This window comes from Lytechinus pictus, chromosome 4 (genome assembly GCF_037042905.1).
Source record: "Lytechinus pictus isolate F3 Inbred chromosome 4, Lp3.0, whole genome shotgun sequence".
In the NCBI taxonomy this organism is placed as follows: Eukaryota; Metazoa; Echinodermata; class Echinoidea; order Temnopleuroida; family Toxopneustidae; genus Lytechinus; species Lytechinus pictus.
In genome coordinates, this window is record NC_087248.1 from 11,211,219 (window position 1) to 11,233,782 (window position 22,564).

The 22,564-nt window shown below is 35.2% G+C and overlaps 2 protein-coding genes across 2 annotated transcripts in view; one reads left to right on the top strand and one right to left on the bottom strand.

The window, feature by feature from the left end:
- LOC129259027 (PH-interacting protein-like) overlaps positions 1 to 347 on the bottom strand; it is a 42,015-nt gene extending 41,668 nt beyond the window's left edge. The window contains exon 1 of the mRNA XM_064098375.1: positions 109 to 347. Coding sequence (XP_063954445.1) covers positions 109 to 157 — 49 coding nt within the window. The 5' untranslated portion in view covers positions 158 to 347. The remainder of the gene's footprint in view (positions 1 to 108) is intronic.
- On the top strand, positions 230 to 20,292 carry LOC129259026 (dehydrodolichyl diphosphate synthase complex subunit DHDDS-like). The gene is made up of 8 exons (XM_054897295.2): positions 230 to 1,039; positions 1,962 to 2,175; positions 4,736 to 4,878; positions 6,097 to 6,213; positions 10,886 to 10,987; positions 12,439 to 12,553; positions 14,095 to 14,202; positions 15,316 to 20,292. The coding sequence occupies exons 1-8, from the start codon at positions 1,005 to 1,007 to the stop codon at positions 15,589 to 15,591; spliced, it is 1,110 nt and encodes a 369-aa protein (XP_054753270.2). The 5' UTR covers positions 230 to 1,004; the 3' UTR covers positions 15,592 to 20,292.
- The last annotated feature ends 2,272 nt before the right edge of the window (positions 20,293 to 22,564 follow it).

Consider the following 22,564-nt stretch of genomic DNA (forward strand, 5'->3'; position numbering starts at 1 on the left):
ACAAATTGAGAGAAATTGGGTCGTTAGATTTGTTGTCGTTACACTTCGCTGCGAAGGCGCGGATAAAATAGTGAACAGCACCCGAGGAAAATGACAGCAAAATATTACCTGATTCAGCAGTACTGTCGTTTACCCTTCCTACATTCTCTTCAGCCATATCTAAACATGGTCTGTCAAGAAAGGAAACGAATGGAAAACAAGCAGATAATTATAATTTTTTGTCAGAAGAGATACATGTGTTTCACAACCTCGCAATAAACACCGTAAAAATTCCCGGCCTTGTTCCTGCTGCTCCTGCACTGTACTTAGTCGAGCGTTTGCATAGTATCAGTGCGCAATGCTAATATAGCTCGTTAAATATCTCATTTTTGTGAGAAAATATCTGGATATGACAGTGTAAATACTCAACCTAATAGGATAGAACTCAATTATGATATTCTTTAAATTACTCCTTTGTATAAAAAATAATCTAGAGTTAGAAAAGTCCAGAATTTTGTGGTCAATGATTCATCCGCTCTCCCTGACCTTTGACTTGATTGAATGCATGCATAATGCACTGAATTGCATGCATTGAAATTGCCAGTGTCTTGAACGTATGTGTGCAACGTGGGCAACGCCATACAGGCTCGATACTTTCCAGTGCATGTGTGATATGAAGTGTGTGTGTAACGTATGAGAAGCCATACACATGTGTTCTGTGCGGCATACTGCGCTAGCTAGATGCACGAGAACGATTTTGCAGTAACATTTTTCGCCGAAACTTCAGCGAGCGACTTTCGACGAAACCCCGTGCATGCAGCTAGGTGCTACGGTACCTGAATTAGAACCTCCGATGTGGCACCGAGTCTTGCATCAGATCTTCACCGCTCGACGCCGACCATAACTCGACGTGCTTGCTTGCCGAAAGTCCCGGGTGTTTGGATTGTCGAGTTACGCTTAGGTTAGGGCCCTGTCTTGGGAGTGGGAGAATAATTACCTCACCTTAATGAGTTGGATAATGTAACATGGATCCAGAACTTAGAAAGTCTAATGAACATTGGTGAGTATTATTAAATCTAACTTAATTCTTTTAAGAGCTAGATAAATAATAATACAATATTTATTTTAGGCCATTATTTTTTTTTTAATAAAAAAAATTATCTAGAATTTTTTTTTATGAACTGTGACTGAGAATGTGATGGTGATGTGAATAGACTGAGACTTGTGAGAGTGAGACAGTGACAGTTAGATCTACATGTAGGTCTAACTTAGAGTGAGACTTTAAAGTTAGGCAATACTGTGTAGGCCTAGATCTAACTTAGATAATCTAACGACTTAGTAACGTTATGCTGCTTGGCTTCACTTTTTCATGTTTTTAGAATAGTTTATCAGTTATCAGGTTTTAAACAAATTATGAAATTATGAGCGTAGCTTGGTCGGTTAGAGCGCATGTTTCAGATATGATCGTACTTCGTCCCGCTCATGCTAAAACGCGTCTAAAAGTAAAAAAAATATCTGATGCTAATAGACAGTAGTAAAACTAGTATAGTATAGCATTGTGTATTCAGTGCAGGTGTGAATGTAGTTGGAAAACACTCCATCCATGGCATACATGTAGGAAAGGATGCAAATATTGGTCCCGTGTATAGGAGAGTCACAACCTAGCTATGCACGTTAAAACCAATACTAGTCAAAGTGACAAAGAGTACGGTGTTCAGCCGGTGTGTTGCACCCGCCGGTCCAGGCAAAATTCAGGTCAAGTCACCCGATGATGCGTTTATGCCCAGGAGGGCCCTGCATCGTATACATCCAGATCCAGAATATTATGGTCCCCTTTATCAAGTCCTGGAATTACCCTTTTCAATATGTTTCACATTTTATTACATGTAGATCTCACCCAATCATGGCTTATTGTAAAAAAAGTTTTAAAATTCTTTTTCTAGACTGGGCTAGATCAAATCAAATTTTTCATTATATTGCAGGATCGAGGCATCAGCAGCTACTTCAGAATGGTTCCCAGAGAAGCAGTACCAGGCCCAGAAGACATGGTTCCAGTCCTTCTGTCTGCGGGTCCTCAAGTGTGGTCCCGTGCCTCAGCATGTAGCCTTCATCATGGATGGCAATCGCAGATTTGCTAAGAAGAAGTCTTTTCAGACCCTAGATGGGCATTCACTTGGTTTTGAGAAATTAGCGGAGGTGAGAGTGAAATCCAAAAAATTTAAGCACGTTTTTTTTATAAATCTTTTGCAAGTTAATAATGATATTGCACTTTCTCCGGAAGATGCAAATTGCCAGCCTAGCCATTGTAGTGTAATTGTAAGCCTACATGAAGGCAGCTTGAAGAAAAAGGAATATCTTTGTTATATGCAGTTGATCTTATTATTGATCTTTATATTTGCATTCTCTATATTATAAATGAAAAAAAAAAAAATTCCAAAGAAATTGTGCAGAAATTTTTAAGCTTCAAAAATGTATTCTAGACAGGAGGGTCACTGGAAATATGTTTGGCTATCTTCAGTGAAGAAAAAAAAATCAGTACTTCCTATCAGCTGCATGTCTCGATGTCCAGTCTATAGTATGGCGACGCAATAATTCAGTACGCAATTGGTTAAATGTCCATTCTTCCATTGATACTTTCTGGTAACAGGTGAACCAAACAAAGGTGTAGGGATATGCAAACCCAGTGTTTGCTAGATCAGTCTTTCCGGATATGTCTTCTTTTGTATTCAAAGTATAGGGTGGGAAAATTATGTTTTAGGAAACCCTCAAGTACATGGTTGATACCATGGTACCTTGATGGGGGGGGGGGGGGTGGGGCGGGGCAAGGTAACCTGAAAGTAACATCTTTTTTTTACCCCACTTGAGACATGTAAGAATGACATGCGCTATTCTTTTCATGTCCCAGTTTTCCAGACTTCTTTTTTTTTTACACTCTTCTGAAGTTCTGAGAAATGTCCTCATGAATACATACAGTACATGTAATTAGCCCCATTGAAGTCAATGTATTCATGAGGTCATTTCTCAGGCCCCCATGGACCGATTCCAGCCAAATTTTGGTAGTGGGGGTTTTTCATCATGCTCTCAAAAAATATAGTATCAAAGCACTGAAATGCTAAAAAAAAAAGTTTTTTTGTGACGTCATCACTTTGGTACTCTCTTTGAAAATGGTAGAGGGGCAGTCCACCCCCCCCCCCTTCTATAATATCATGCAGAATATTAGTAGAGGGGGAATGAAAGAATCACCAACCATTCTTCTTCACACTCAATCTAATAATAACAGGCATAATTATGCATCTGTACTACATGTGGTGTTCACAGCCCTTTTCTTGCATGTACAGTGTAATTTAATAGAAGAAATATCTTGACTTCCTTTGAAAAAAAAAACACTGAAAGGAACATCCAGAATGCAATACAATTTACAGAACTTCATTGAATGTTTAAATGTGAATATTGGTCAGATGTGATCATTGATTACCCAAAATGTTGATTTTTTTAAATTATATTTAAACTGTTACTGATCATTCTCTTAATTACCAAATGAATAAATGCTCAATAGACCAATATGCAATAAAAACCTAAAATAATGTGATTTTTACTTTTCCCAATAAAAATATAGATCTGTCACTTTCACCAACAGAGAATGGGAAACTTTGAAAACAATGTTTACTTATAATTGGAATGAATGAAAACTAAGAGATAGATAATGTGGACTTTCACCCAGTCCCTTTAAAGTGCACATGCTATCACTGGATTTCCTGAATGACTAAAAGAGAAAGCATGTGTGTTTGGGGGAGTTACCAAGTGAATGTGTTGATTATCATTTCATGTACAATATCATTTTAGAGAAGTTAATAGTGATACAGAGAGCTGCGCGTGTGAGTCTGCATGTACAATTTCTTTAATAGTGGGCTGCAAAGTCACTTGTGAATTTATCAACTCACTTTACAAATTGTTATAATTCATGCAATAAAAATAATAGGCCTACAGTACTTGGAACATTAAGGGTAGGCCTAAATTGGGATTGCATTAAAAAATAATTCTTTTATTTATTCTTGGTTTCCAAGTCAATAAAACCTCTTTGATTACTTGAAAAATAGCTGCATTAAAGAAAAAGATAATTCCTGAATAATCATTTTAGTGGGAAACTTACATGTGTGGTCTTTGGGGTACACTAGGGACCCATTTTGTTTTTAGTTTGAACTATGGTAACCTCAATAGCAATTACCATGGTAACTGAGCTCAGCAGCCAATCCGAATCAAGTTTTCCATGGTACCTACTACCTAGTTACAATAATGGCAAAATCTCAATAGTTGTAGCTCTTTATGAAACACACCCCATGACATGATTCGATAATTTACTTCCATTCGGTTTATTATATGAAGACATTGTAAAAACAGTCAGAAGACTGACACATTACAAAGTTCACAGAAAAAAGAAAAATAGGCCTACATGAAACTGAAAGGAATATATACCTACGAAAAAATCAAATAAGAACATAAGAGTAAGATTAAATATTGCACTGGAGGTTCATACACATTACAAAAACATCATTAAGAGGGGAGAATTATTCTATGAAAAATAAAGTGAAAATAGAATGACCCCCTCCCCCTTAAAAAAAATAAAAATATTGGGATATGTTGATTGATTGATTTCATTGTAAAGTGAAAAAAAAATATTGTAAAACATTTAATGAAGTACACATTATCATTAAACGCTATAATTACTACACATTATATGTTTTCGGTATATTTTCAGACTCTACAATGGTGTTTAGATCTAGGTATTACAGAAGTCACCGTCTATGCATTCAGTATAGAAAACTTCAAGAGATCAAGGCAAGAAGTGGACGGACTGATGGAATTGGCAAGAAAGAAATTTCTCAGATTATTAGAAGAAAAGTAAGTTCAATTTTTGTTTGTTTATTTCTTATGATTTTCACCGTATTGTACAAACTTTTTTTTTTTACATAATGAGATTTATATCAGAGAAATTATATTTTTATTACATTAACAATCTGACCAACATCTTGGAAATTTGGGAGTATTGGTGGAGTGTTGCAAATACTTTTTTTTAAATTACATTTTGCATGAAATGTATGTTTCATGTTTGGTTTGTACTCCATGTACAAGTATGTAGCATTCAATTAGAGTGACAATAGGAAGAGGAAGAGAGAGAGAGGGAGAGAGAGAGAGAAAGAGATAAATAGCTTGGCACAATTCAGATCAAAGGTCAACAAACTTCTCTTAACAATAGCTCTTAATAGTTTAAGCAAAGTACTCCTGTATTTAGTCACATGAGCAATTATTTCTGATGCTGGATTACAATGTATATTTGAGAATTTTCAATTATGTGTCATCTCATCTTCAGCATTTTGGCATGCAATTTTTTTATTCTGAATATTCATATTTTTCATTATTCAAGTCTACTATGATGTCTACTCTGATATTGTTCAAGTCTATTGCATGGTATGTCAATGCTTGAAGGTGATACGTTGTACCTCTGTTAGAGAAAAGCTAATAATCTTTGCCCCCCCCCCCTTTCTTCTTGGTTTAATCCAATAATAATGTTATCTTCTAATCCATCTATATGATGAAAGACCAGTAGTGAAATACTTTAACTGCCATTTCAGTCTTCTGGAATATCCTTGAAGTTGAAGGAGGCATTTCTATGGGTTTTTTTTTTTTTTTTTGGGGGGGGGGAGGTGTCACTTGTAAGGTTACAGTGAAGAGACTTGTTATTTCTGTGTTGTTGTTTTTTTAGAAAATGGAATAGTATGTAATATCTTATCCCTTCTGAGTATGTCTGTTTGTTGGTATGTAATTTTGTATTGAGCATAGTTAAATGTACAGGTTAATAAGTGAGTCTCCTTGCTCATGTTTAAGATAAAGCTCATGTCCTGAGTGCACTGTATGTTAGGTGATGTCAGGAGCTTGTCCCTGTCAATTTGCACAGATCTGCCTGAAGGTTAGATTTTGGATTTTGTATGTGCCTCCGAGAATGTTTTTGAAAATAATCCCTGTGTTATGGTTAAACTTTGTGTTCCATACTATGTTTTCATTGTGTTTTCTGATAATAGTAATCACTTTCTCTCCCTCTTCACATTCTATTGTTTTCAGAGATCAAATCATGAAGCATGGTGTCTGTGTACAAGTTATAGGAGACCTCAACCTCCTACCCAGGGATGTGCAAGAAGTTGTTGCAGAAGCCATGTTTATATCACGTAATAACACAAGGTGAGAACAGATTCATAATTATATTGATACCTGCAGGGAATGAATAGGGTATCACAACCTCTTCTCCAGGAATGTGCAAGAAGTTATAGCAGAAGCCATGTCTATATCACACAATTACTCACAGTGAAAACCGAGTCACAAAGAGTTGAGTGTAGGATAGAGAGATGGGCAAGAAATTGCAGCTGTCAAAGCCATATCTATGTCACACAATAACACAAGGTGAGAATAAACTCATAACTTTGAGCTATTGAAGACCCACTTGCATGTCAGTGGCACAGATTCACAGAATTGTGGGTAATTCAAGCCCACAATATTTTACAAATTCTTTTTTACTTTCTGTATCACCCGAATCTTGCATTAGATTCTCTGTCCAATTTTCCTGAGTCTGTATGTATTTAAATCACAAATGCAGAGGTGTCGTGTTCACACCTTTGGTCAAGGTCATTACAACAATGGTCTTACACCTCAGTGTGAACAATGTACTTCCTTCCTGTTCTTGCATATCTTCTCAATTGTATGCCATGATATGCTTGTCTCATTATGAATGGTCAAGCAATTATGAATGTAACTGTTAAGCAAGGCTTCCTGGCTATGCTTCATCAACTGGGCAATTCCACAGGTTGGTGGACATGAGCTTAAAAATTCAAATTCAATATTTTCTTGAATTTTTTAATACTTTAAGTCCTTCATACATGATAGTTTCAGGAACAAAAAATAAAAAGTTTATTTTCATATCTATACTTTGGAAAAAAATGGTCAAAAGTTGTGTCTTCCATTCTGTACCAAAATACAAGAAAAATATTGAAAAATGAAATATGCCTTATTACCATTTTGTTATTGCAACAACATACCACTTTATATATTTCTGAAGTTTAGAAGAGTCAAATTACCTAAAATACACAACAGCTTTTCAAGTAAATTTGTAGTACTCATTCAAAAATGAATATTGCAACCTGGTCAGGTGATGTAACGTGAGTAACCGAAAAAAATGACTTTGTTTTCTGAGAGAAAAAATCTTCACAGTTAATTGGTGGTATTTTAAATTCTCTTCCTTCAAACAATCTTTGACACAGTGATGACTATCAAAATCATTAAAAAGTACAATTTTTTATAAAAATGATGAAGAAAAACTGTAACGTGAGTAACTTAGTAATGTGAGTAACCAGTAAAAATGATGCAGTTAGGTAACATTTTCTGTGGGATGTCAAGTTTTAAGTCTCATGGTGAGTTGGGAAGTTATTTTTGATTGATTAAAAGCAAAATGAGGGTACACCTCTTTGATGTGACTCTTTGTTCATCAAAATATCAGTGGTCATACAATCACACAAAAACTTGAATATTAGTAGAAGTATTCACAATGCGAGAGTGCATTAGTAAGACTTGGTTTCGATTAACCAAACTTTAAAGAGTGTTCGAACAACACATTGAATGTCCTTACCTGTAACCCTATCTAGGCTGGGGTATTTTGGGAGTTAATATGGCCCGGGGGGGGGGGGGGTGGGTGGGGCCTCCCAGGCCCCCCTTGAGATCTCGGCCATTGGCTGCACAATCACGCCGAAAATTTGCACGCAGGTTGTCTTGGACATAATCTACAATACTATACAGTAATTTATTTCATTCAAATTGGTATTAAGCAATTATGCTAATTTATGCATAATTAGTAAGCAGAATCATACTTTTCCCTCTTACTTCCTAATAAAGCTCCAATTGTTCCAATTTTTTGTATAAAATCTCTCTTTTTGATGTTCCTAGCAATGAATTTTACACACATTGAATTTTTAATGACATTTGTGTTGTTAACTATACATGGACAAAATGTAACGTGAGTAACCATATTATCTGCACCCCAAGTAAAAACCATGTGTTCTTTATTTTTTTAATTATGTACAAAGTTTGTCTCCCTAATATACTTCTTTGAAATGGATATAATCAACTTTCATAAAAGCCTTGTATGAGGAGACTTTTCACTTATGTCGACTTTTCATTTTATGCATGTCCAAATCATGTAACGTGAGTAACCGACACATTCCAAAGATTTGCCAGGAGCATAATAAAATTTCCCAAGTTTTGTTTTTATACAAAGGATAGTCAGACTGTGTACTTTGTTGTGATAAGGAGATGTTTAGTTCCTATCATTCAATAATAATGGAGTTACAGCTCCAAGTATGAGTCAAGGTGTCTCCAAATGTAACGTGAGTAACCGTGGAATAGCCCAACTTTACAATCCAAAGTATATGAAATTACTTGTGTTTCATGGTATGCTCCATGTTGGTTTTCATGATTTGGGGACTAGAATGATGCCAATCTGTTGTAGTTTTTGGCAAGGCAATGGAACAGTCATATATTTATACTAGTACACTGGAGCTCAGTCCAAATTTTTCCCAAAATGCTAAAAAAAAAAAAAAAAAAACTAGAAAACTATTAAAGAGTCCCTGAAATTCTGCTAGGGTCCAATGTAAACTAAAGAAACAAAGTAGGAAATCTTTTGAAGGTATTATGTTATCCCAAATGAAAATGAAGAAAGATACTTTGTGTATATGCTTAAGAACTTAAAACTGATAAGTTGACACTGATTTGCCCTATAATTCCATGTTAAAAAATCACTAGTAAGAATTAATGAGATACAAAAAATATTGAAAGTGATCTATGAGAAAGTCATTTTTTTATGAAACTTCACATGTTTTGATTTCAGGATTGAGTTGGTTGAGATTGGTTGAGTTAATACTTGTATCTTCAGACAATGTACAGTGCGTCCCAGAAAAAACGAAACCGAGATTTAGCGATGATTTATCATAACTTAATCACAAAAACAATAGACAAATGACCTATCATTGTAAAGCTTAGAATCTCCTCTTTCATCTGAAATTACTTAGATTATTCTATATTCACGCATGAGTGAGCAAAAACAATTTGAAGAGGGGATACCAAAAAGTCACTTGGCGGGCTCTATCTGGGTTTCAAAAAGAAAACCACATTTTTCAAAAGTTCAATATCTGCTCTTTAATTTGATACCTCAATTACAGAAAATGGTCAAGAAATAACAAAGTTCTGGTTATTTGAAATAAGGCTTGAATTTCAATAATTTCATAAAATGAAGAGGTTTTACAGGCTAGCGTTCAAACTCACTCGACACTCTGTTTTGTTGACGATCAGCCATGCATTACGTCTTTTGTTAACCGTGCGATAGCTTCTGTTGGAAACCGGTGAAAACACGTTTATTTAATGAAATTATGGAAATACAAGCATTGTTTCGAGGGAACATAATTTTTTTACTTCTTTACCATTTTATGTGATTAAGGTATCAAATAAAAGAGCAGATATTGAACTTTTTAGGCATGTGATTTTCTTTTTGAAATTCAGACACCCCCCGCCAAATGAGTTTTTGGTATCCTTTCTTCAAATTGTTTTTGCTCACTCATGCGTGAATGAGGAATAATCTAAGTAATATCAGATGAAAGAGGAGATTCTAAGCTCTACATTGGTAGGTCATTTGTCTACTTTATTTATGATTTAGTTATGATAAATCATCGCTAAATCTCGGTTTCGTTTTTTCTGGGACGCACTGTATTGTTCTGTTATTGATGTTGTACATGCCCAAGCAGAAACCCTAAGCTCAAAGAAATATACAAGTCTAGTGTTTGATCATCATCTATTTCATCAGCCAATCTTCTCTATGAAGGTGTCTTTCTGATCTTGGAATCTGATCTTGGACAAGTAATCAAAACAATTGTTATGAAGCTAGTGACCTTTGTACCTTTCTTCTCTGTCATTTTCGGCATTGAAATAATGTAGGATTTACCTGAATGATAACTGTTTGGAATGTCAGAAATTAAGACTTTTGAATTGATATTTATCCCTGGATATAAAAGAGTTTCTTGTAAAACATGGTTGTGATAAATTATCTTTCAGTCACCTCTACTTTGCTATGTGTATAGATAAAATGCAGGATTTTCGTATGTTGTCCTTTTCTTTTGGCTGTCTGCCTACAGTGATATGAACATGTATACATCAGTGTGCCCATTTGTTAAACTATTGTCCATTTGTTAAAATACATGTTCATGTACATAAAAAAAAATCACGTTCCACAATTAATCTGATATCCATACTTATTTTCACCAAAGTTTGCACAGAGTTATTTTAGCACCTAAATATTCCAAATATGTAAAGATTAACATGGGGGTTCATGTGCTTGTTTTCAAACTATCAGCACTTTTTTTCGAGCCAATATGCTTTAAAAAACACAAAAAATGTGTCAAGATGCATGTATCTACATAGAGAAAAATTCTACACCACTATCCCATTTAATCAAACTGGAGGTCATATTCGTCATACTTCGCACCACTGCAGAGTAAAGAATTCTGAAGGAGAGACGTTTAAAAAATTGGTCCATAGATTTTTTTTTTTCAGCTAATAGCTTCATGAAATAACACATCAAGATTTGCTGTTGGAGTGCAGATAACTGGAAAACTCAGCTGAAACCCGTAGCTGATTACTTACCTGTTCACTTATTGTGATGTCAATGCGCATGGCGTAAAATATGCGCAGAAAGGGATGCATACAAGCATGTCTTGGGAATGTCCTTTTAAGCAACCGCAAGGGTCATCGGAGTATGACTAGGATAATGCTAGTTACTGTGTTATCAGATTCTATATTTGTTTGCTTGTTCTTGTAGGGCAACACTAAATGTATGTCTAGCGTATACCTCCAGGCAGGAGATGGCCAATGCAGTCAAGGAGGTAGCTCTAGGAGTAGAAGAAGGAATCCTCTTCCCAAGGTATGTATTTTAATGAATTCATAAATGGCGCTAAGTAGTGACGTGCTGAAAAAATATTGCCTTGCACATTTAATTATTAAAGAGCAAACACAGTAATAAATAAAAATCAACAAAGAAAAAGTGAAGAAAAAGGGAATTAACAGCATTTTGAACAATCTGAGCTTGGAAGGCAACGAGGAGCGAAATAAAGATAAAAAAAGGATCACATCTTTTATGATTTTCATACTTTTTGTCAAGAGCCACCCCTAAATATAATATGACAAATTATGTTAGCCTGGGTTATTATTTGACTTGTAATGTGACTCTGTGGTTTCTAAAGGCAGAGTTTATCATCTTCTCATATTCCAATATGCCACTGGATGTAGAGATCAGTGTTAAGAGAGTTTGCCTCATGGAAACTTCTAATAGCAAACTGATCTGCTTTGCAATAAATTGTGTATTCAGTATATTCCTGTGCATGTACTTCATGTAGGGACAGTGATTTTCCGCGATCTTGGAAAACGGACGGAATTCACGGAAAGGGCCTTTTAAAATGGAAAGTGGCATTTCAAACGGAAAATCACGGAAAACATATTTTTCCTTAAAATACACAGAAAAGCAACAGAAATTACTCCAAAATCTCATCAAAATATGAATATTAAATGGCCACAAAATCCCAGAAAACGCGATCTCACTTCGCTAAAATCATGACAATTCACACATCGTGACTGCACGCGATATCATCACACTCGATCGTACCCCACGCCCGTACCCGGCCGGGCGCCGGGTTGGGCTTCACATGCCCACATCGTTTGAACAACACGGTCGTGTGTTGCTGCCCTCTACGTTCAAAGATGTAACAGCACAATATCGAGGTCTTAAAATCCAAAATGGCTGATAGGCGAAAGTCATTGACTGCTGATAACGATGTAAAAAAAAAACCAAAATTATCGATGAAATTTCATTTGACCGTAAAATAATGCTAATAATGTGAAAGGTGAGGATGTATTCATGTTAAATGTGTTCGTCAAAATATTTTGTGCACCCGCATAGATGTGATTAGAACGGATTTTATTTCGTTGTTGGTACAGTGGCAGATACAATTTTTGACCAGCGCGAGTGTTGTGATACTGCTATTCAATGGGTATATTAACGGAATAGTCAAATTTTTTTGTACACAAAGTCTATGGGGAAACGGAATTTCCGTTTTCTGACATTTAAGATTTTCTGAAACGGAAAAGGCAATTTTTTAAAATGGAAAATCACTGTCCCTACTCATGTTCTGTGGGCTATTTGCTGGAAGAGTTCAGTTACAAAGGCAACTTGAATCGCCATATATAACTAGATTGTCATCCAGTGTAGATACATGTATTTTGGACTTGCATTTTTCTTTTAATTTGCATTTTGTGACTCTTGATGCTACTAGCCCCTATTCAATCATTGTTGTTTTGTTTTTTTTTTCTTTTTTGCAGTGATGTTTCAGAGGAATTAATAGAGCAATGTCTGTATACTAATAGATGTAAAGATCCTGAACTACTGGTGAGAACGTCGGGGGAAGTCAGGCTAAGTGACTTCTTATTATGGCAGGTAGGACATTCCACGTTTGGTGTTAAAATGTGGTGTTGCCAAATACACCACTTCCAACTCTAATATTTGTGTTTGGTGTTTAAGGAGTTTACAGACCAATGGCTGTGTACTACTAATGTGAGGATCAGGTTAAGTTACTTCTTAATATGGCAGATAAGATATTGAGTAAGTTCAAGTTTGGTATTAAATTCTGGTGTAAGAGTTGCCAAATACACCACTTTCAACTCTAATATTGGTGTTTGGTGCTAAGGGCTTTACAGAGCAATGACTGTGTACTACTAATAAATGTAAGGATCAGGTTAAGTGACTTCTTATGGCAGATATAGGACATTTCAACTTTGGTGTTAAATTCTGGAGTTGCCAAATACACCACTTCCAACTCTAATATTTGTGTTTGGTGTTTAAGGAGTTTACAGACCAATGGCTGTGTACTACTAATGTAAGGATCAGGTTAAGTGACTTCTTATTATTGCAGATAAGATATTGAGTAAGTTCAAGTTTGGTGTTAAATTCTGGTGTTAGAGTTGTGAAATACACCACTTCCAACTGTAATATTTGTGTTTGGTGCTAAGTAGTTTCCAGAGCAATGGCTGTGTACTACTACTAAATTTAAGGATCAGGCTAAGTGACATATTATTATGGCACAAGATATTGAGTAAGTTCAAGTTTGGTGTTAAATTCTTGTGTTAGAGATGCTAAATACGACTCCAATAGTGGTGTTTGGTGTGAAGGAGTTATAAAGCAATGGATGTATAAAGATTCTGAGCTACTGGTTAGAACAAGGGGGAAGTCAGGGTGACTTCTTATTATGGCAGGTAGGATATTTCAAGTTGTGGTGTTAAGGAGTTTACAGAGCAATGGCTGTGTACTAGTAATAAATATAAGGGTCTGAACTACTTGCTAGAATATTGGGGGAAGTCGGGTTGAATGACTTCTAATTATGGCAGATGAGACACTGAGTAATTTTGAGTGTGGTGTTGGAAGGTGATGTTCCTGTTGCCCAAACATGTCAACACCCGCTTCCAACTCCAGTCTTGAAGTTTGGTGTTAGGAGTTTATGTAGAGCAATGTCTTTACAATACATGTAAAGATCCCTAGTTGCTTGTCAGAATGTCTGACTAATCATTGGCTGGTATATTATGATATTAATATTTCAATCAGTTACAGTTTATATGGCATTTGTAATGGGTGTTTTAATATATTCCTGTCGCTATGAAGAATCTAGATTCAAAGTTTTTTTTAACCAAACTTTGATATGTGCTACAGAAAATTTAGTCCTCCCTTTCTAAAAACAATGGATGATATTTATTGGTGTCCCATTTAGCATGAGAACATGTTCCATTTATTTATAAAGTCCTGTTCAACTTAACAAATACAAATATGTAGATATCCATGTATGAAACAGCCCCTGGTAAGAAACGTCCCTTCTGAAATAGGCTGCTTTTGATAGTAGTCAGTGTATGTTGATTATGTATTTAATCTACTCTTGATCACTTGGTTCCTTTAATACACAACTTATATATTTTTCTTGTATACCTTAGAGCGGCTATTCAGTACTGTCTTTCGTTGAGGTGTTATGGCCAGAGTTCTCCATATGGCACTTGTTTGCAGCAGTTCTTCACTACCAAACCAAATATAATGCAGTACAGGTAAGTTCTGCCAGGCAAACAAAATTTTTACCACCTCAGGTCCACTTTCAGCAAACTACCAAAACAAAAGGATACTAGCAATTATAAAAGCCACTGAAATAGTGTTGTTTGATTGGTTGATGGTAAATTTGTCATAGAAATATGGTATCTGTTATTATTATAACAAGTCTCTATGATACAGGACCTAAGGGCTCTAACAAAGAAATTCAATCAGTGAAATTGAATAGAACTTTTGGTCAATTATTTACCATAGAGGTAGAGTTACAATTGATTGTATATTTATATTTATGTTTATGGCACTTGTCACGATTGATCCAATCAATCTCAGCTATGGAGATCCATCATTGTCATGTGTCATAAAGAAATTTGCACGATGTACCTGTTTAAACAAAGGGGATTGCCAAGGAAACAAATTTCCCTGGGGCTTTGTAGACAAATAATTTGTACCTGAGGAGCACACTTGATTGTCAAAACAGTGAACTTATACTTACCAGGAGGCCGTTTTATAAAGCTGTTCGTAAGTTACGAGTGACTTTAAGAACGACTGGTGAACCTTTCTTACACGCTAAACCATCGCCAATTAACATTTTGGTGTATACAATTACCACAAAAAAGGATCACTAGTCATTCTTGAAGTCGCTCTTGCAAACATCTTTATGTAACGGCCCCCAGGTGCATTATAAGGGCAGACCTTCCTTCATTTCATTTACTGCTGTCATATCATGATAATATGAGAGCATTGCTACTATTGATTCAATTAAGAAAACAGACTGAGATGAATAATGTCAATCATGTAAGGCACCTTGTCAAACGGTCAGAGACATAGATTTGCTGCAGGAATCTTGCAAGCAGCTTTTCATTACAATTCATCATGGACAGCATAAAAGTGAATGCGGGAAAGCTGCCTAGCACTGTTATAGTGGGATTCCTGCGAGGTACAGACTTTTGATAAGTTCCCTAAAGTGGATTGGACATATGTTCCTCGTGGAATTGCCCATAATAAATTTGTTCCTATAACATTGAGTACAAATCAAATGTATTCTAATCTCACAACCAAAACAGATAATTTGTCTTCACATGTAATTTTGATTTTTTTCTTCTTTTTTTCGCCAGACTGCAAAGGAAGCCATGTTGGACAATAGGAGGAGAGCCGTCCTGGAATCGGACCACAGATGCGTTCTGGATCAATTAAACAACAGTAATCAAACAACGATCTCGGATCATATAGAAACGCCTAGCAATGAGGATTCATTCCATAAAAGACTTTCAAAGTACACGCGTGATCGTGAGTCGAGGATAGCAAAGTTTCTAGGATCACTTCACAAGAGGAGAGAAGACTTTTTAATTAGTTTATTACCTGAAAGAACTCGATGCCAACTTGTATCCTAATTCTGCTATTGGAGTATTCCAGCAACTTTCCAATTTGTTTTGTTTCTTTTTCTTTTTATTGTTCCAAGAATTTTATGAATGAATATATAAGAGAGATTTAATATTGTGTTTATATTTTGAACAAGTACTGATGAGGAAATTAAATATTGACTACTGAGAGGGCAATTTGGGCCTTTTTGTAAGTTTAAGTGAAAATATAATTCTAAACATGATGAAAATCTCATTCAAATTTTTAAGCACAAGTTTTTGAAACGGTGCTATGTTATCATATCGTATGCAGTCAAATTAATGAGTTGATAATCCTCTCATTTGTTCTTTATTTGTTCATAGAAAAGTAATAAATTTTGCAAACTTGGTGACTTGTTAATGTAATAAATTCCTAATGAAGCACATAACTCATTATGTGATTACTGCTGTACAAGAACTGATTATCATGATTACACATGGAAACGACCGTTTTGAAATTGGATTTTGATTAGATTCTGAATTGGATTACATGGGGAGTGGTTAGAGAACAATATCAATATTACTTGTTTGGATATGTGATGCATCTTTTTACTGAATAAAATTCAATGTTGAGAACATTTTGAAAATCCTAGGGGTGATTTACAGAGAGATAAGTCTGACATAAAAATTTGCATAAGTGCCAACATACACATGGTATTTAACAAGTATATCTCATTGATTAATATACAATACATGTAGAGGGCATCTCAAAAATTCATAACGCAACTTGATATTTTACGTGTTGTGTTTTTAGTCTTACTTAAATCTTTGTGAAACACCCTCATAACTCCTATTTTTGCTGTATTTGATGAAGCATTTCCAGTATTTATGAAATTTTTGTTATTCATTTAAACTTGCAAATTGGTTAAACTTGCCCTTTAAATATGAATGAGGTATTTGCATCCATATATTTCCAATGATTTTATTCATTTCTTCAAATGACAATTTAAAATACATATCAGATGTAGTATAAAATTGAATTATAAAATCATGCTCGGCAATCACAGTGTTGCCATTTTGAAGATTAATGCTTATAATTGCAACCCAATATTAAAATAATTCAATGAACTTCTTTTAGTTCATATTCATGAGAAGGATGTGAGAATATGTGGACTGCCCTACACTGTATAAAAGACTTTGCCATAATACCTCACATACAACGATTTGTTCTATTCTTATGATAACATGTAACAACTTTGCATTTAGATCATTCCAAAGTCCATTCTTCTCTCTCCCGTTTTGTGATTATCAATCACAATTGCTCCCAGCCAATAAAATTCCATGATGTCCGTAGCAAATAACAATTTTCTATCTTAGCCGTGTGTATGGTTATGAAAAATTCTTGCTCCTGAAGATGACAAGAACTTCCTTGTTGAAAATGAGTTTTGGGTACTGATTTTCAGAATCGAAGACCTACCCAAGAAAGGTTATAGAATGTAATAACAATAATGACAATAAAAAATAACAAATTAACAAAACATTTCTTTTCAATTCTTCTTAATTTCCTTTGACATTCTTGGGAAGCGCCTTGAGCACTCTACAGAGTGGTGTTGGGGCAGTACAAGTCCAATTTATTATCGTAAAATTCATATAGGGTATTTGTATAGAGCACATGTCCACCTTGTTTGTTGCTCAAGGTGCTCCTATATTACCCTGACCAAGCGAGGCTACTGATTCTGTGTTCACACTATTCTGAGGAATTAACTTCCTGCGTACCCGTATACCTCACCTGGGTAGAGTGCAGCACAGTTTGATAAATTTCTTGCTGAAGGAAATTATGCCATGGTTGAGATACAACCCTCTGTTTCAAAGTCTGGAGACTCATCAACTGGGCCACAATGCTCGACAAAAGTGTACCCCTATGAGTATGTTGATTTCTTCTAAGCCATGGAAGCCTCCAGAGGTTATCCAATAATGAAAGTTTGTAACACTAGTTTATTAATGTCTCAAATGTCATTAAGTTGTTTGAATCGGGACACGGGCCTCTGCTACATTCTGCTCCAATAATAGTCATTTTATTTAATGAAATAGCACAAAGTCATTTCATTGCAGTCATTCAAATAGAAAGTTCCTCTACCATTATCATCAAAGACAAGTTTTCATTAATTCAATCCAAGAGGAATATTTTCTATTATAGATCTTGGATATTTTTGGTATGGGCTTGCCATCACTTTATGCAAAATCTAAGAAAATATTCATCCCTATATCATCAATACCAAATGCTTGTATACATGCACTTGACTTGATCATTGAACACAATCACATAATCCACAGAAATTTCAACATGACTAGATCTTAAAGTTTGGGTGTAAATTAAAATTTTGCTTGAGATATGTAAGTTCTCACTTGCTTACAAAATCAAACTAACTGAAAATTATTTCTGTTGCTATCTCCAATTATTATTATTTTTTTATTGATTTGTTCTGGACCCTGTAACATAAAGCTTCGCTGAAATCTATGATTGATTGCATTGATTATTGTGTATAATCTCAGTTTCTACATGAATGAGCAATCAGTAGGCTTTATACTTCCATCCCCTGCATTCCAGGCTCACATTTCATAAAACTTGTTATAATAACAAATCTACAATAACAGTTAAAAGCTACTGAAATCATTCAAGTTGATTGGCTGATTGTGATCTTGTTATAGAGATTGTGCATTTGTTATTATAACAAGTCTTTATGAAATGGAACCCAGATTTGATTGTAGGTTAAGTTTAAGTTGAGCTTTCACAATGTTTTTGTTCAGAATTCTATGAATATCCACTCACTCCTCTGCTTTGAAAGACAGTATTTAAAAAATGTATTTGATACATGTACATTTATGCCATTCACGAACATAGTCATGTATACATATAAGTACAAGATTATTTCCTAGTCGTTAATTCCTCTTAATTTTGCAAGTCAGTCCTCACTAAGAATTTCCTCTTTTTTTGGTGTGGAAAATGTTCGGAATGTAAACATCATGGTACTTATGGTGTTTAATGTTAAAGAATGCAATATACCGGTATTCCCTTCTAATCTAGAATAATATTAACAATCATGAAATAGAATAATTGTCATACAAAACAGGGTATTATACTAATGTTATAATTTTGCTTTGCACTAATGACATATCAGAACAATGTCTCTTGTGCTTTACAGATGAACAATAATCCCAATCATCAAATTCTGGCTTCTGCTCATAATAAGTGTAAATGGTGTAAAGTGTAAATGGTAGTGATTTTTTTATCTGATTGCTAAGAAAGCATGAATGCTTGTAAGCAAGTAACCAGAGGACTGATGGCTTAAGGTCCTCTCTGGGGGACCTGGTAATGAGGATTAATGCCTTACCAAAGGGCACTAGCGCACCAAGTGGGAATCGAACCTGGGTCACAGGAATTTGAAACCCGGCTCTACCAACTGAGCTATCATGCCTCCTCAAATATATCTACAATATCCACTCCTTGGGGAGTAATACCGGTTCCAGCAATGAGCAGTCGAGTCCCTCGACTTGCCAGGCCAACTCATCAATGTTTGCATCCTACCTGGTACCCATTTATCGCCTGGATGGAGAGTGGCAAATGTAGGTTAGCATGCCTCTGAGAGGCTAGTAGTGGTGCAATGGGATTTGAACCCCAGACCTCATGGTTTATAGTTCTAGGACTTCTCATTGACCCTCTATGCCATTAATTGGTCCCTCGGAGAGGACCTTAATACCTTGGTCTCATTTGCTCTACGGTGGCCGTATGGCGAGTCGAAAACAGCCATTTGAATTTTTCTTTTTTACCAGCTATACATAGGTGGTTGAATAAAAATGAATAAAACGGCTGTTTTCGACTCGCCGTACGGCCGCCGTAGAGCAAATGTGACCAAGGTATAAGCCATGGTCCTCTGGTTGCTTACTTACGTACAAGCATTCATGCCTCCTTAGCAATCGGGTAAAAAATCACTACCATTATACCAGTTTAGTCTTTCATTCCTGTGTCTATTTCCCGTCCAAGTGCAACACAAAAATGTTGTGGGCATTTATCTACATTTGACGCTCTACCCAAGCCGGAAAAAATATAAATTCTGTATTTCCTACTTTTGTTTATTCCAAAGTGTCATTTATTCTTAACTCTCTTGTAATTATGAGGGCTATTTTTTCATGTTTTGGTGGTTAAATTGTCCTCAGCCCCCTTCAAATTCATATTTGGGGGGGGGGGTCATTTTTTTTCTCCTTTTTATTTTTCGTTGCGCCCAAAGTATATTTGTCACCTTACAATCATTTTAGGGGCTGTGGAAGAACAGTAACGTTGTTGAGGTTCCCAAGGGTAACCCAAAATAAAATTTTCTGTGATTTTAGTAAATGGAATACTGTATGCAGCACTTTTATGACATTTTCCTGTCACAAATGGTAACAATATATTGCGGACTTTTCATCAATACAAACCAACTATTGTAGGTCTGGTCATATTGAAATACATGTAATGTTTATCTAATTGAAAATGGATGTGACAAGAATTAAAAGCTTCCTATAGAGTTTATTTTAGCATTTTTATGATTGATATTCACTCAGATTTGTCTTCTCAATGGATTCATCAGTTAAGTATAGGATGATGTTGGAAAAGGATAGTGGGGAACTTGATTGGTCAGAATACAAATTTGACCTACATGTACCAATTGGCAAATATCAATTCCAATAAAATAATTGTTTATGCCATGGTTTTACATAGATTCAGTGTGCAGGTTTCTTTTATTTGTATGGCTGTGTGATCATAGAACTTGATGGATGTAGGATGATCCCCTTTCATATTTGATGCACTACCATGTTCCATTAGACAAAAACGGTGACACGACATTTGCTCGAGCGACAGTTGCTCGGGGCTTAATTTCATCTAAGATGTAGGGTTAGGGTTGCAATAGGGTTTTATGTTAGGTTTAGGGTAGGGTAGGGTAGTATTAAACCCAGGGTTGATGTTAGTAATTTGATTAGGTAATGGGTGGAATCTAGAGCCGCTGCGGAGCAATTGTCAGAGAAAATGTCATGGAACAGACAAGAACATACCGTAAAAAGTTCCCCAATGTTGTATTATGGTATAACTTTCTAATAAAATTAAGGTTTCAAGCAGAATAACTTCGTAGAAGTCTTCCTATACTTATTGACTCGACTGCATCAAAATGAAATTGATTTGCAGACTTGTCAATTCAAAGGTTCACAGGAGACAATATTAAGAACAAGTTTTATTATTTCTTTCCATACAAGAACAAAGTAGCTTCTTTGATTAAATGCAATTGACAGTTTCATTAAAAAAATCTATTTCCAACTTTAAGCTGTCAGCTCGGACAACTTGTCTGTCACAGACGACAAATGTTAGAACATTCTCCATTCTTCAAATAATTTGCAAAGTTTTATTTCTGTGGGGGAAATCATGAAATCTTTTATGTTCTTGTGTTGGAATTCTAATTTTTAATCATCGATATGCCCTATTGGAGAGAAAGCAGAGTTGACAGAAAATATCCAGCGCAAAACTAGTTTTTTTCCCTTAAAAATAAATTCAGCGTGCAGTGTTGAAATTAATCACGCACGCAAAAAGTGTGTGAGAGGGGAAATGGCTCTAACAAATGCCACATACATGTAGCTTCAAATTAAAGGAAGTGATACCAACATTTTATAAGATAGGCCTATTATTCCTTTCTTGTTAAAAAAAATCCACCGATATATAGACTAATTAATGCTCAAATATGGCAGCAGTCCACAGATGTTCCCACATTTCGTGAATTTGACAGGATACTTTAATTAGCATAACATACACACAAATAAAAAAACAAGACATTAACACAAATTATTCTGGCATGGGGTATTACTCTTTTATTCTACATGTACCTTCCAAGTTTTCACATCCACTTGCCTCGCAAATATCACACAGACCTACCATCACATTACAAAAGCTAATGGTGGAAGCACTAAAGACTTTGGTAGTAAACTTGTCCAATATAGTTTTTAAACAACATTGTATATATCAGTACTTGACATTATTTCACATACTGTACCTGATAACTATACATATGTTGACAAATTCATTAAAGTGTGTACAGTACATGTCTACCCCCAACAGGAGAAGTTAAAATGAGGTCACAAATGGTCTTGCTATAGATAATTGGCATTTTTACACAGGCAGGAGCTCACTTGCTTGTACAACAGATTTTCCTGTATCTTCAGTGGGACTGATAGTTTGGAACACTGTTCTGTGGATATTTTATGTAAAAATGTGGCCAAGATTCACCAAGCCAGGCAAAGTTATTAAAATCAGTGATGAAAACACATTTATTGGTATACATGTAGGTAGCCAAAATGTGAAAACCCTATGTACACCTTTAGATATGTGTTTACTAGACTTTTGGCATACGGTACATGTAATCTTTCAAATCTCGAAGAAATTGTTTTTATTCATTCCTACAGTTTTCTGCTGATAAAAACTATGATATGCCATCTAGTATTCAGTCAAATGCTTCTTTCCACACGCCACTGGTGTCAAAACAATAAAATGACTTAAGCCACAATTATGTAGTTACCCACAGAACATTTTAATACCAGTCCACAGATGTTGTTTATTCAGTACACTATATCAGAATTATTTCTTACAAACCACATTATGGACCAACATACCCCACCAATTAAATTACATAAACAATGCAAGAATAAGCTTGAGATCATTAATTCCTTTCAATGTCATTTTTTTTCTTGGCTTTTGAGAATGATTGCTTCCACAGATAAATTCTAAAATGTCACTGGCAAGTTCAACTTCATTTTTTTAGATTCATGAATAAAGAATATCTTGCTTTTACATGTAATTCATAAATATTTCATCTGCGTAATAAAGATTAATGCTGTTAAAAGTTTCTTTTTTCATATAATTTATTTCTTTATCAATACACTTTGTTTGATAGTACATAATTACATTTCACAACTACACTATTTCATAATCGTGTAATCCTAACCTATT

What these genes read in the sequence shown, in the direction of transcription:
- LOC129259026 (XM_054897295.2), top strand. Translation starts at nt 1,005, where the DNA reads ATGGATCCAGAACTTAGAAAGTCTAATGAACATTG. An exon ending in ATATCACGTAATAACACAAG is followed by an intron (nt 6,214 to 10,885) that starts GTGAGAACAGAT and finishes TTGTTCTTGTAG; the next exon opens with GGCAACACTAAATGTATGTC. An exon ending in CCAAATATAATGCAGTACAG is followed by an intron (nt 14,203 to 15,315) that starts GTAAGTTCTGCC and finishes TTTTTTCGCCAG; the next exon opens with ACTGCAAAGGAAGCCATGTT.